A 12,465-nucleotide genomic window follows, 5' to 3' on the forward strand; every position below is an offset into this window, starting at 1 on the left:
TATTTTTTTCATTTCACAACAAAAACCCAAGACTGAATCAACATCTACTAACAGTGATAGAAAGGAAAGCTGTTCCTTAGGTTTTTGTTGTGAAATAAAAATTATTGATTTTTTTTTTTTTTTTGCCGTCAGCACCATATTTTGCCAGTCAGTGTTGCTTTTGCTCAAATTTTGTACACACTTGTAAGCTGTCAAGAACACCAAATAATCTCTCGATTCGGTCTGAGTTTCTTTCTTGACTGAACTTCTAAAATGGAATTTTATTGTTTTTCTAGATGTTTATTGGCATATGCAGAATAGTAAACGCATCTCTTTACTTCTAAACCCCACAAAAACCTGATTTGACTAAATGCAAAAGAGGGTGAAATAAATATGTAATAGCTACAACATGAAAGTAACCCTTGGAAATAAATTTAATTCAAAATAAAATAAACTTGTTTGTTTGACAGACATGGCACTATTAAAACAAAACAGCGATACAGATTTTGAATTAGCATCAGGAAATATGAAAGTAAAAATAGAGAATTTTTATTTTTATTTAGGTTTAATTTTTATTTAGGTATACACTGAAGTCATATCACTGTGTTTAGACATTATATGTCGTTTTACATTGCTTCGTTGTACCGACTTATAATCACAGAAGTTGCACTCATGTTTTTTACCTGAGTGCCTTGTCGCCATATGCCTTTCAAAGTACTGCGGATAGACTGTTCTATAATCACATAATGTACACTTAAAGAATTTTCTATCAGCATGAATCTTTCTTATATGATGTGCGACTTTAAAATCAAATGCAGATTTATAATGGCAAAAGGTGCATTGGTAAGGTTTATCATCTGAATGTTTAGCCCGAGTGTGAAGTTTCAAGCTACATTGCTGAGCAGTTTTAAAGTCGCACAAAGTACAGTGGTAAGGTTTAGCGTTTGTGTGGCGAGCTAAAACATGGGCTTTCAAGGCAGCAGCCTGGGCAGATTTATAATTACAAAAGGTGCAATGGTAAGGCCTGTTATTCGTGTGCTTACACAATATATGTCTCTGTAGATTACTCTTGAGAATGGCTTTATAATCACAGAGATCACAATGATAAGGTTTTTCTCCTGTATGTTGGGACCAAACATGTTTTTTCATTGAGCTAGAATAAATAGCTGAATAGTCGCAGAATGTACAATGCAACGGTTTGACTTCAGTATGTTTATGTAATGTGTGTTGTTTCAAGTTGCAGGAGTTTGCAGTTCTGTAATTACATTTGAAACATTTGTAAGGTTTGTCTAATTTGTCTTTGTCTAATATAGCTTTTTTTACTTCACTCAACTGCTGTAAATGCTTTTCGATATGTTTCCTCAGGATTTCAATGGAACTGAAGGATCTTCCACAGTGGTAACATGAGACAACTATTCCTAAAAAAGTGGTAATAATTAAATTAAAATAAATAAATCATCCTTAGAGGGTAACATTACCAACCCACCTATACTTGCAGCACTTAAGTGATATCTTTTTCTGGTTCAGACCCAGAAATACATTCTGGCAAACAGTACTCAGCTACAAACTTTGTACTTACCCACACAATTACAAATACATTACAATGACATTACACAGGTCCTTATAAAGTGATGAAACGATCTTTCAAAACCTTTAATATCTGGGTGAAAAATAAATGAGTCACTGTATCAAGAGACCAACTTAAACCCGCATTCATAGTTAAAGAGAACTCTGAAGGGAACCTTCTTTTTAAAAACGACAACCAGCCTTCCTCTGAACCTGCATCTACTGCTCCGAAGTTGTCTGCCCATGACAAGCCTGCATATGTAATGCGAAGTGCAGACTTGGGCAGTTCCTATCATTAAGTAAATTTCATGTCTCGAAGGGGAGAATAGTGTAGCAGCCCTTGCGAGTAATACTGGATAACTCATAGTATTCGATATTACACTAACTTCAAGTTTTCTCAATTTTTTTTTATTTGCCATATTACTGCCAGTACGAATTTCATGTTATCTATGCAAATATAAATAAATTTTGAAACCGCCACCATTTTGTACTCCCTTAAACTATACTTGGCAGTTTCGTCAACTTTGACCAATCATTATATTTTATTATACTGAAGTATTTGATTTATTATGATATTTAATCATACCGTAATATTTGATTTCATTATAGTAATAAAAAATTGAAGTGAAATAACTGACTTTTTTTCCAGCTGGCCCTTGTACTATTATGGTTAGAAAACCATTGCATTAACGACTTACTATACCTTTAAGACAAAAAATTATTAAAATATATAACAAACTATACTGAAATATTACTATAATAAACATTACCTTTGTCTATTTGAGTAGGCTCTTCCAGTACGATACACTCCTGTTTCACATGACCTGTAACAGCTATAAAAGAAATATTTTGTAACTCATGATAAAACATGCACATATGTAAAAGGGAAAGCAGAGTAATATCGTGCATAGCTATTCCTATCTTCCAGATGGAGTAATAAGCACTTCGTAGTGCAATCACATATCAGAAGGAATTTCAATCAGATCCAGGCAGATGGTGAGCTACTAAAGCACGAGGGAGTTCGATTTATATTTTTAATCGATTTCACCTAATATTGTTTTAAAATCGACAAATTAGGATTATAGAAATAAGAGAAATATGTTTGTTGAAGCTACATACTGATTATCTTTTGGACAAAGGACACCCTTGCACTAACCACATTTCCCCATATCACACTGCTCCCATGGGATGAATAAGAAAAAACAATAGAAATTTTAATATTACTGTAATTAAATACAATTTTGCAGCAGGTAAAGTAAATATGTAGATGAAGGTGAAAACAAAACATAAAATATAGTAAAGTGCAGAAATTTGATAATAATAGTTAACAGACAGTGAGTCTTTTCTTCTCACCATTTAAAAAGGTTGCCATGGTTACATTTTTAAAAAATCAACGATGCATTATACTGAGGTACAGAAATAATAAATCTCTTATGTTAGAATTGAAAATCTAGAGTCATGCGGTCAAGAAGAAATATAGAACAGGAGATGATGAGAATTACCAAAAGATTTTCATCAGACATACAAAAGCAGACATTTGAACATTTGTTGAAAAGGAGAGCCAGAAAAAAAAGAGCTATAGTTTCCATGCGTATATTGCAGTAGATGGATGCATTCAAGATGCAGTGAATGCGATATTGCTGAAAAATTCTATTTATGACTATATCTATTGAAAATAGACTTTGAATGTCACCCAACAAAACCCAGTTGTTGCCATTTTATAATTTGCAAAATATTCCTTATATTGCTCAGTATTACCCGAACCCTAGGGAGCAATACCATGTTTGTAATATTTTTTTAAAATACCTATAGAAATGTAATATTCCAAATATTAAACCAAAAACAAGTAGGGGATTAGGTTACTGAAAAAAAAAATCAATAGATTCCCTGGTTAATTTGAGTTAAAAAAGTTAAAAAAATATTGATAATAATTTTGCGCAAGTGCACGGCACTATCCTACTCTTTCCTAAAATAAATGCACTGTATAGCTCAAAACTAAACCATCTCATTTGTGAGCCACTCTCAATTTTTTTTTTAATTTTATGTAAGACAGAAGTTAATAAATAAAATATAAGTAAATAACATTTATTGAACTATTACAGTACGAGTGGAAGTGGAATAGTTAGAACTAATGTAAGTCCTATCCCTGAATATAGAAGGGAAGTTAATGGGATAGGCTCAGAATCATTTCGTCATAACAAAAAGTTACTGTTAAGAATTAAGTATTGCCTGAAATCATCGGAGTTATGGTTCCAAAATGCCGGATTAAGAGAGAAGTGGGTCCAATTACAACCTGGGTCAGTTAATATTTATTTTATTGTAGTCCTGCTCAAGTGAATCTTGACAGTCCTCTATGTTAGTGCAGGCCGTCGACTATAGATTAGTTTCCCAAATCAATAATAGCGACTGGTGGCCATGTGAGATCATTTACGTTTTTAGGTCTTATGTACTTCACTATTAAGAGAAAGTCAATTTCATGACATATCTTTTCAAATTGATGTATTATTAAGATGATACACATATTTTATAAGATAAATAAATATAACCTCATAAATAATTATTGTTATTTAAATAAATAATATTATTTATAAATAAATATAAATATAAGCTAACCATTTATATCCACTTCTTTCTCTTCCTCCCCTTCTTGTTCATCTTCATGAGCAGATGCTGCAGTATTCCCATCTACACAGAAATCAATTCCATTTTGGGAAACGTTTAAAATTCAAGATAAAATTCCTTTAATGTGTTTATTAGTTTAAAGTCAGATTCCCAGGAACAATGAGAGATCAACATATGGGAAAATATGAAAAGCCTAAAAATTAATATTTTTAAAACTAAAATAATAAATAATTCTTATTATACTTAGTTAATTACAAACCAGAAAGGAAAAAAAAATTACTGGAATAACTAAACCACAATGATCAACAAACCATGAAGGTCAGTTTACTTTTCTTATTTATATAGTATTAAGGAAGTTAGTAATTTTTCCAATCTAACAAACTCTGAAGGAGTAAATTGCCAAAAAATTCAATCACTTCTGTACGGTTTTTGACCATCATCTGGAACATATATATTTGTGGAATCCGGCAGGATTATAAGGGCCTATATATATACAAAGCGCCTTATATATATATATATAGGCCTTGTGGAATCTGGCAGGATTATAAGGGCATGGTGACTAGATACGTAACAATCATGTCACTCAGAAAAAGCTATGGGAAAAGTCAGGGGAAAAATTCAGGAGTAGCACAGAAGAATTTAAGCCTCACGAACAGGAAAGGACCAATAAAAATTGGGACAATTGTATAAGGAAAGTTGGAGTTAAACAGGGGTAAGGAGATACAGCGATACGAGGGCCGCTTATTATTATTAATTGTGTCCACTTATTATGATAATAATAATAAGAGAACACAACTTTGTAACTATAAATAGTATTAGAGAACCCAAAAAGCACAGGACAGTTCATATTGAACAAATTAAAGTCCCACTAACCGAAACACCTGTGCAAGAGTAATCCGAACCGCCCTCATCTCAACTTATCTGTTGTGTTATGTTTGCTTATGAAGCGATTTAATTTTTGTTTAATTAACATTTTATCATGGAGATGTACTGAAAACGTTGTTACATTTATTTTTTTAATGTGTAAAGTGATGATTTTATTTTTGTTTTGTTTTACTTTTAGTTTGTGGTAGAGTTTATGAGGACTGTTAATCCTTTGTTTTTTTTTATTGTATATAACTGATTTTCCTTTGGGTTTGTTCGATTTGAAAAAGATGTTTCCAGACAAATGATCAAAAACTGTGAGATTTTCTATAGAAATATTTTATTGGAAAATACAGAATTAAGTGGGCTGGAGAACTTTTCCAGTTCAAGTAAGTCAACAAACCACAAAAAATAAAATAAGCCAAATATTTAATATAGTATTTAATATGGATTATATAAAATAAACCAATATTTAATACCAATATTTTTTAATGTTGTTATGCACAAAACCTTTGATTTCTTAAAATATGACTTAAAAAACTTCCATTGAAACCGATTCACTCATATTTTGTTTACAATTTATGATACAATGCTAGGTTAGGAAAGCTATAATAGTTTTATCCAACCTTCATCAGCAGGTTCGTCTTTGACTTGTTCTTTAAGGGAACTAGCTATTTGTACAGCAGCATCTGAAATTATAATCTATCATGTAATACACAATAAAAATAGAATATAATTAGTCCAGATTATAGAAATGATAATTATAACCATTAAATATTATTATAAAACTCATAAAGATGAATGAAATTATGATCATTAAAAATAATCAGTGGAATAAGAATTGTTAAATCCTAAATTTTAGTTAATTTGCTCACCTTCAACCATTTTGATCCATGTGGTAAGATCATTAAGTAGCTACAAAAGGTACAAAAAAGGAATATCTTCACGAACCCTAAACTATAATTAATTAAAAAGAATCTGCTATACAAGTCTTAAATTTATTTACCAATATAAGTTTATCTTAGATTTGAGATTCTATTGACAACCTCTTCTTAAGAATCATAGATCCATCATAGGTTGTAACGCATGAAGTATATATTTTAAGGAACAAGAATTAAATTAAAAAATGGCAAAATAAATCAAATATATTTAACTTATATATTTTCTATAATTTTCAACACGTTTTTTTCAATAACTAAACAACTTTTATATTCTAGATTTAAACATATTTTTCATGTCTGAATCATTTGTAAACTATTTTTCTAAATAAAGTTCTCCAAGCTCCGAAAAAATGGTAGACAGCAGGGGATAGATCAGGAAAAAATAGGGGATATGGCAGAACTGCTTAGCCCAATTCCTTTAATTTAAGAGAAAACAAATCTCTTGACATTTCAAATCGATTGATTTTATGTGTCTGGAAATAATCATTTAACTTGTACCGAGATCTCATGCAAGTTCACTGACTGGTTTATGAGAGTACTCAGTCACAGCTTCTTTAAGGTTATCATCCTCTATTGATATTAGAGGCCATCTATGGGGTAGATTTGATATCTTGAAGAAAATTTTGAAAATCACTGATGAATGATTCATTCATTAGAGCTCCCTATTCCAAAATTTAGTTGACATTCCTTGCAGCCTGGAATATCATTTGACCAAGTGTGAAGATTAATAAAATTGGACATTTCATGAGGCATCCATGTAGCATAAATATAACTCACAGACAGAAGAAGGATACTAGTGCACAAAACAAATTCCAATGGCAAGAAATTCAAATCCTAGTTCTGTTATTATTATTACTGCCTTAATTAGATCACAACTGCTGACTTCGGCTTGGTATGCTAACTCATCTGATAAGGAGAGTGCAAGGTCTTAGGGTCACGGATTTAGTTCAAATTTAATAGGATGGTAGAATTAGTTTCCATATTGATGAAGAAATATGGTTATAGGGGCCACTACTCAATAATGTTCTAGATATTTGGAATTGAAGATGCGATTCACTCATTAAATTCAGTTCTGTAGCAAATGATTACACGTGATGGGTTTAGTGTAGCACCGATCGATCGGTGTTTCTAGTCGTTTGGAGCTGGGTTCGAGTCCATAGAGGATGAATAACTTTTTCTTTATTTTATGTCTATTTTTATATATAAAGATACATAAAAGAGTTTAAATAAATTGGAAATGAAATATCTATAATAACTAGAAACCTTACAAAAGTTTCATTTGTCATTATCATAAAAACCTTTATTGTTTTGTAATAAATATTTGCAGCAGAACTGAATTTAACAAGTGAGTTGCATCTTCAATTGCAAACATCTAAATAATTATTAAGTTGTGGCCCCTATAACAATATATCTTCATCAACAGGGAAACTAAATCTAACATCCAACAAAATTTGAACTAAAGCTGTAGTCCTAAGACCTTGCACTCTCCTTGTTTGATAACTATACTCCCTCTAAGTTATAGGAAAATTATTTTTAAAAAAATTCAAAATCAGACATTGTTTATTAAGATTTTCTAGTTGGTGATTCTCAAGACCAGTGTTTTCCAAGGAAAATAACTTTATCAGAACAAAAATAAAACCTGATTCTCAAGCTTAAAATAATGTAATTTTCTTACCTGGCACTTCCATTCAGGCTTGAAATAAAATTTAATATCATGAGAATATTAGCACAGAGAAACTGGCTATCGATTTCACTATTAACAACACTGAACATTATTTAATAAAAGGCAACCTATTATAAAACTGGTGTTGACAGAAGCACTTGACATCAAGTTTGATAGTCAGGAAGGTTGTCAAAGTAAGGACGGTATATCGATATTATTGAATATCGATGTATTGCATAACTACGAGAACCGTATGGATATTACTCTCAGATGATATCGATTTTATAACATAAAATAAAATACCTGAAAGTCTTTTTCTAGAAAGGTTCTTATTTAAAAATTTAAAAGAAAAACAATTTTTTGGCGTAAAAAGCTTTTTCTGACAAAGCTTTCCTTAAAAAAGTTTCAATTCTTTTTTAAATATTTCATTGATATTGCACAAAATTGTACGTTTCAGGGTTTCTCCACAAAATCACTTTTTCTACATTGACTTATTGCTAGTCTTTTCTTTAATGTTACCTTAGTATGTAAATACATAATTAAAAAAAACTAAGCAGAAGAACATGCTGTGAGAAATATTTGGGGAAGTAAGAAGGGAATTTTGCTTGAAAGAATATTTTGAAATATTCTTATCTACAAAGCGCCTTGCATATTTTTCTATAACTTAAAATTGAGGTAGTTTTAAAAATTGGAAAATAGAATTCCATTCTTCATGATAAGAATAAAAAATCATTTAATACAATTCAATTATGGACAAAGTATTAGATTTTAACCAGAGAAGTTTAATTTTATATGTAGGTTTGTATAAATGTAGAGAATATTTAGAAAGTTTAATTTTATTTAAACAAGGTTAGATAAACTTTCCAAGTATTAATGATTTATGAATGGAATATGGTCCGGGTGCGGTAAGAAAAACTCAAATAGTAAATAATTATACTATTTTTATTGAGCCAACGTTTCGCCCCACGTTGCAGGGCTTCGTCAGGGCTGTTTTGACGGCAGTCAAAGACAGAGTGACTCTGAAGACAGACAGACGAAGCCTTGCTACGTGGGGCAAAACGTTGGCTCAATAAAACATTTTGAATTTTATTTCACGTTTTTGAGTTTTTTTACTGCACAAAGATCCGGTATCCAGTAGTGGCATTCCACAAATTAGTGTTATAACTAGGTACCACAATTTTGTAATTAAAATATAGATGTTTACTTTTAAAATACAAATATGAATTATAACATAGTTTTGTATGTATTTAAGCAGGAGAGAAGAAATATGGGGTATTTAGGATCTGGGCGAGGTAATAAAGATAAATTTATAAAACGAGGAGTGGAAACACTGTTTAAATCGATAAAGACTTATACCTCTTTGGTCTCTTAACCTCATTTTAACGATTTGGAGGGAAAAGTGCAAAGATAAACCCTGGTTATATAGCGATGTTTCTCACATAATTATTAGTAAAAGAAAACTGGTAGTGATCTTTAGCAGTCCCACGGTTTTTCATTCTGATATTTCAGGAGAGCTGAGCAACATGGCGATCATATATGGATGTATTAATAGGGGGTTACTTTTTTTGTTGTATAAATAAGTTAATTAACCAAAATAACCTGCTCCTCTACAACCTCATTTTGACAGAAGAGGGCAAGGTTATTACATTCCAAAGAGACAATTGTATTTTTCCAAGGTCAGCCGTCACGCTCTTCTTTATTGTTTTTTTAGTTTCTCGGTCAGAGCTGTATTTTACTGGGTTCCCTATCCCACTATTTATTTTCTCGCACTTCTCAGACCTCAAGGTCTGAATGTTTGTAACATCTCGATTCAATCAATCTAGTGCATTCGGCGAATGTGAATGTTGACAGAAGTGTGAATAACCCAAAAAACGCTTCATGCTTTTGGCCTTATTGCTAAAGTGAGCATTGAAACCAGTTTTTCTATTGCTTATATATTTATATCGGGCAGAAACATTTTTCATTTCTATTACAACTTTTGGAAAAGCGCTAGAGTAAAACAGTATATTTTATAAAAACCTGTATTTAGTCGTGGTCCTGCCCATTAGGTTCTGTCTTCTGTAATTTCGAGGACAGGGCCAAGACGAAGTGGATAATTACGTTTTTAAAATAGTTTCCACCATTTGTAGCACTCTAATATTTACCTAAGTACGATATAGCCACTAGGAAGGTAATTTGTTCTGTAAACAGGCTGAACAGCGGACAGGATAGAGAAGTTGGGTCCCTCTGTCGCAAATGCAACAGAGAGCCGGAAACACCAGCACATGTGCTGGGGAAATGCCCCAACAACTCCCTCCTCATAACACGCCAACATCATAGAGTGAAATACGAGTTAAAGAAGCTCCTAAAAGAAAGAGATTTTGCCTGCTTTGACTCGTTCTACTGCGTAGATACGGATGGATCCACAAGATATGCGGATATTGTTGCCTTCCCTAAGAAGGGGAAGTCGGCAATCATTCTGGATCCCACCGTGAGATATGAAAATAACGACCTTGACCAGGCAAATAAGGTAGATAGGGAAAAGAAGGAAATCTACGATAAAAGTATCCCTTTCCTCAAGGAGAAGTTCCGTGAGGGCTTCGGAGAACGCGACTTCAACGTGAGAGGCCTCTGGTTCGGAGCCCGTGGAACGATTCCCAGCACAACTAGGAGCTTCATGGAGGAGCTCGGGATCGATGTCCAGGACGTGGCTAGGTTGACAGAAAACATAATACTTGACTCCCTGGGAATCATACACCACTACATGCATGGAAATTAATGAGTATGGGAGTTTATCCAGAAGTGGGATGGCATGCATGCGCATCGCATATCTTATTTGTTGTTTTAGTTATTATTTTTTATTATTTTAAATATTTTAATATTTGTTATATAGGGGAATTTGTTGATCAAATGAAATAGAAGGGTTGTGAAATGGAAGGGAAAGAAAAAGAAAAGAATAAATCGAAAAACTAGTAGTTAGTTTGTAGACTGGTATTAATTGTAAAAGAAAACTGTGGAAGGAAAAAAAAATGTTATCTATGTGTTATATTATATCATGTAAAAGTATGTAACTTATATTTGTCCAGTCACGGATTGATCAGTATGCTGTGTAATGTAGCAACCCGATGTATTTGGGTAGCATGAATGAATAAAGTATTTTTTTCTCCCTTCTCTAGCGTTTTTTGAGCTCATCATTTTTTCAAGTTTGGTGGCTCAAATTTCATTAGAGCATTTCCAAAATAATTCTGTTATATAAAAAAAACAAATGTTGACATTTTTGATAGAATAAAACGTGTCATTTCAATCGAAGATTGAAATATTAAAAATTAATATATCATGCACAAAACTATGTCTAATGCATAGTAAATGACTTGTTTTTTAAAAAGTCGAAAGTTTTGAAGATTTTTAAAAAAGGTCATTTAACCCTATCAGACTATTTCGATGAGGATGAGACCTAGCTGATATAAAAATCACTTAGTTTTATATTACTATACCAAGTATAATCAAAATTATTAGAGCTTTTTTTGAGAAAATAGATTCTATAAAATGGAACTTTGAAATTTCTGGTTGGTCGATTTTCTCAAGAAACGTTGCTGTCACATCCCATACGTACACCCGACTTGAAAATATAGGTTCTGTTTCGTTTGACTTCTCGTTTTTTAAATAAGCTGTTTGCCAAAACATATATCTTATTTGAGGAAGGCTCCCTCACAAATTTTGAACAGAAATCCAAGATTATTAAATTGCCTATTGGAAAACACATGAAGCATCTTTTATCATGTTAACAGAAGAGGCGTCTGTACAGGTTAACAGAAGAGTGAACAGGTCCCTTCAGAATGCAACTCCATTTCTTGCTCATATTTCTTGCACACCTGCAAATTCTAATTAATTTGGGTAATATTCACCAACATTTCATACTGGAGAATATTTGAATTATACATATACATATTTTTCTTTTTATTACTTTTTAATTATAGCATCACAATTTGACAATGTAAACAGAAAAGAAAAATATGCAAAAGAGAAAAGCAAATAGATATTGGAGATAATTAAAATGTAAAAATAAATTGTTGGGAAATTTTAGATTTTACTCCCCTGTAATAAGTTATTGCCACAATGTCCACCTGTAAAATAAAATCTTCATAATAATTGTTATATTATCTGTAAATTTTAGCACAACATTAAGTGAAATTATTGCCAAAACATACAATTTTTTAACACTTCAATTTAAATGGATTTATTGTTTGGTAATCTAAGTATGCTATATGCTAAATATTAAATTTATTTTCATTATTAAGTTATATCATATTTAACAGACGATCTAGGTATTCTTATTCATTTTTTAACATTATATTAAATTAATTAATATAATTAAATAATAATTTTAAGAAAACATATTTTTCAATGCTAGTGAATTGTTTAATATTCTAGCAGAAAGAGCATCAATTATTCGTACGTAGTGAAACAAATAAGAATACGTATATAATCAAGGATTCCAAAGATACTTTGGTATGCATTTATGGGATATGTATTGTCCATAGGTAGGAATAGATTTAACATTATATTTTCAAATACTATATGCGATATTGTTTATTTAGGCACTCATTTTATTCTATGAACATTATAGTATGACATTTAGTAAGATTATATTAAAAAATTATAATCAGGAGTTAATATTTGACTAGATTAATTTGTGGAAAAGATGGTCGGGGGTATGGTCAGAAAATAAACAAAAAACTATTTATTTGTGCCAAATAAATAGGTCTTTCTCCACATATTTAAAATGTAAATTTTCCATTTATTAGTAAAAAATATAGCTAACTCTGATCATATTCAAACAATATTAAATAT

General features: G+C 31.4%; 1 protein-coding gene across 2 annotated transcripts; it reads right to left on the reverse strand.

Annotated features, from left to right (window-relative positions):
• Positions 1-512: 512 nt before the first annotated feature.
• On the reverse strand, positions 513-7,856 carry LOC106683933 (transcriptional repressor CTCF). 2 transcript variants are annotated; one of them, XM_014425699.3, is made up of 5 exons: positions 7,648-7,854; positions 5,658-5,720; positions 4,159-4,230; positions 2,316-2,378; positions 513-1,397 (listed from the first exon to the last, which is right to left on the reverse strand). In XM_014425699.3, the coding sequence occupies exons 1-5, from the start codon at positions 7,658-7,660 to the stop codon at positions 556-558; spliced, it is 1,053 nt and encodes a 350-aa protein (XP_014281185.1). In that variant the 5' UTR covers positions 7,661-7,854; the 3' UTR covers positions 513-555. The 2 variants fall into 2 exon arrangements, with proteins under 2 accessions (XP_014281185.1, XP_066908131.1); XM_067052030.1 differs by lacking the exon at positions 5,658-5,720 and having other exon boundaries at positions 7,648-7,856.
• Positions 7,857-12,465: the final 4,609 nt, after the last annotated feature.

This window comes from Halyomorpha halys, unplaced genomic scaffold, assembly GCF_000696795.3.
Source record: "Halyomorpha halys isolate HHAL.00 unplaced genomic scaffold, Hhal_1.1 Scaffold530.1, whole genome shotgun sequence".
Classification (NCBI taxonomy): domain Eukaryota; kingdom Metazoa; phylum Arthropoda; class Insecta; order Hemiptera; family Pentatomidae; genus Halyomorpha; species Halyomorpha halys.

Excerpts from the sequence above, each read along its gene's own strand:
- LOC106683933 (XM_014425699.3), bottom strand. Across the intron at positions 2,379-4,158 it reads GAAAGAAGTGGATATAAATG|CTGTTACAGGTCATGTGAAA; the intron begins GTTAGCTTATAT and ends TTTCTTTTATAG. Across the intron at positions 1,398-2,315 it reads GCCTACTCAAATAGACAAAG|GAATAGTTGTCTCATGTTAC; the intron begins GTAATGTTTATT and ends CCACTTTTTTAG.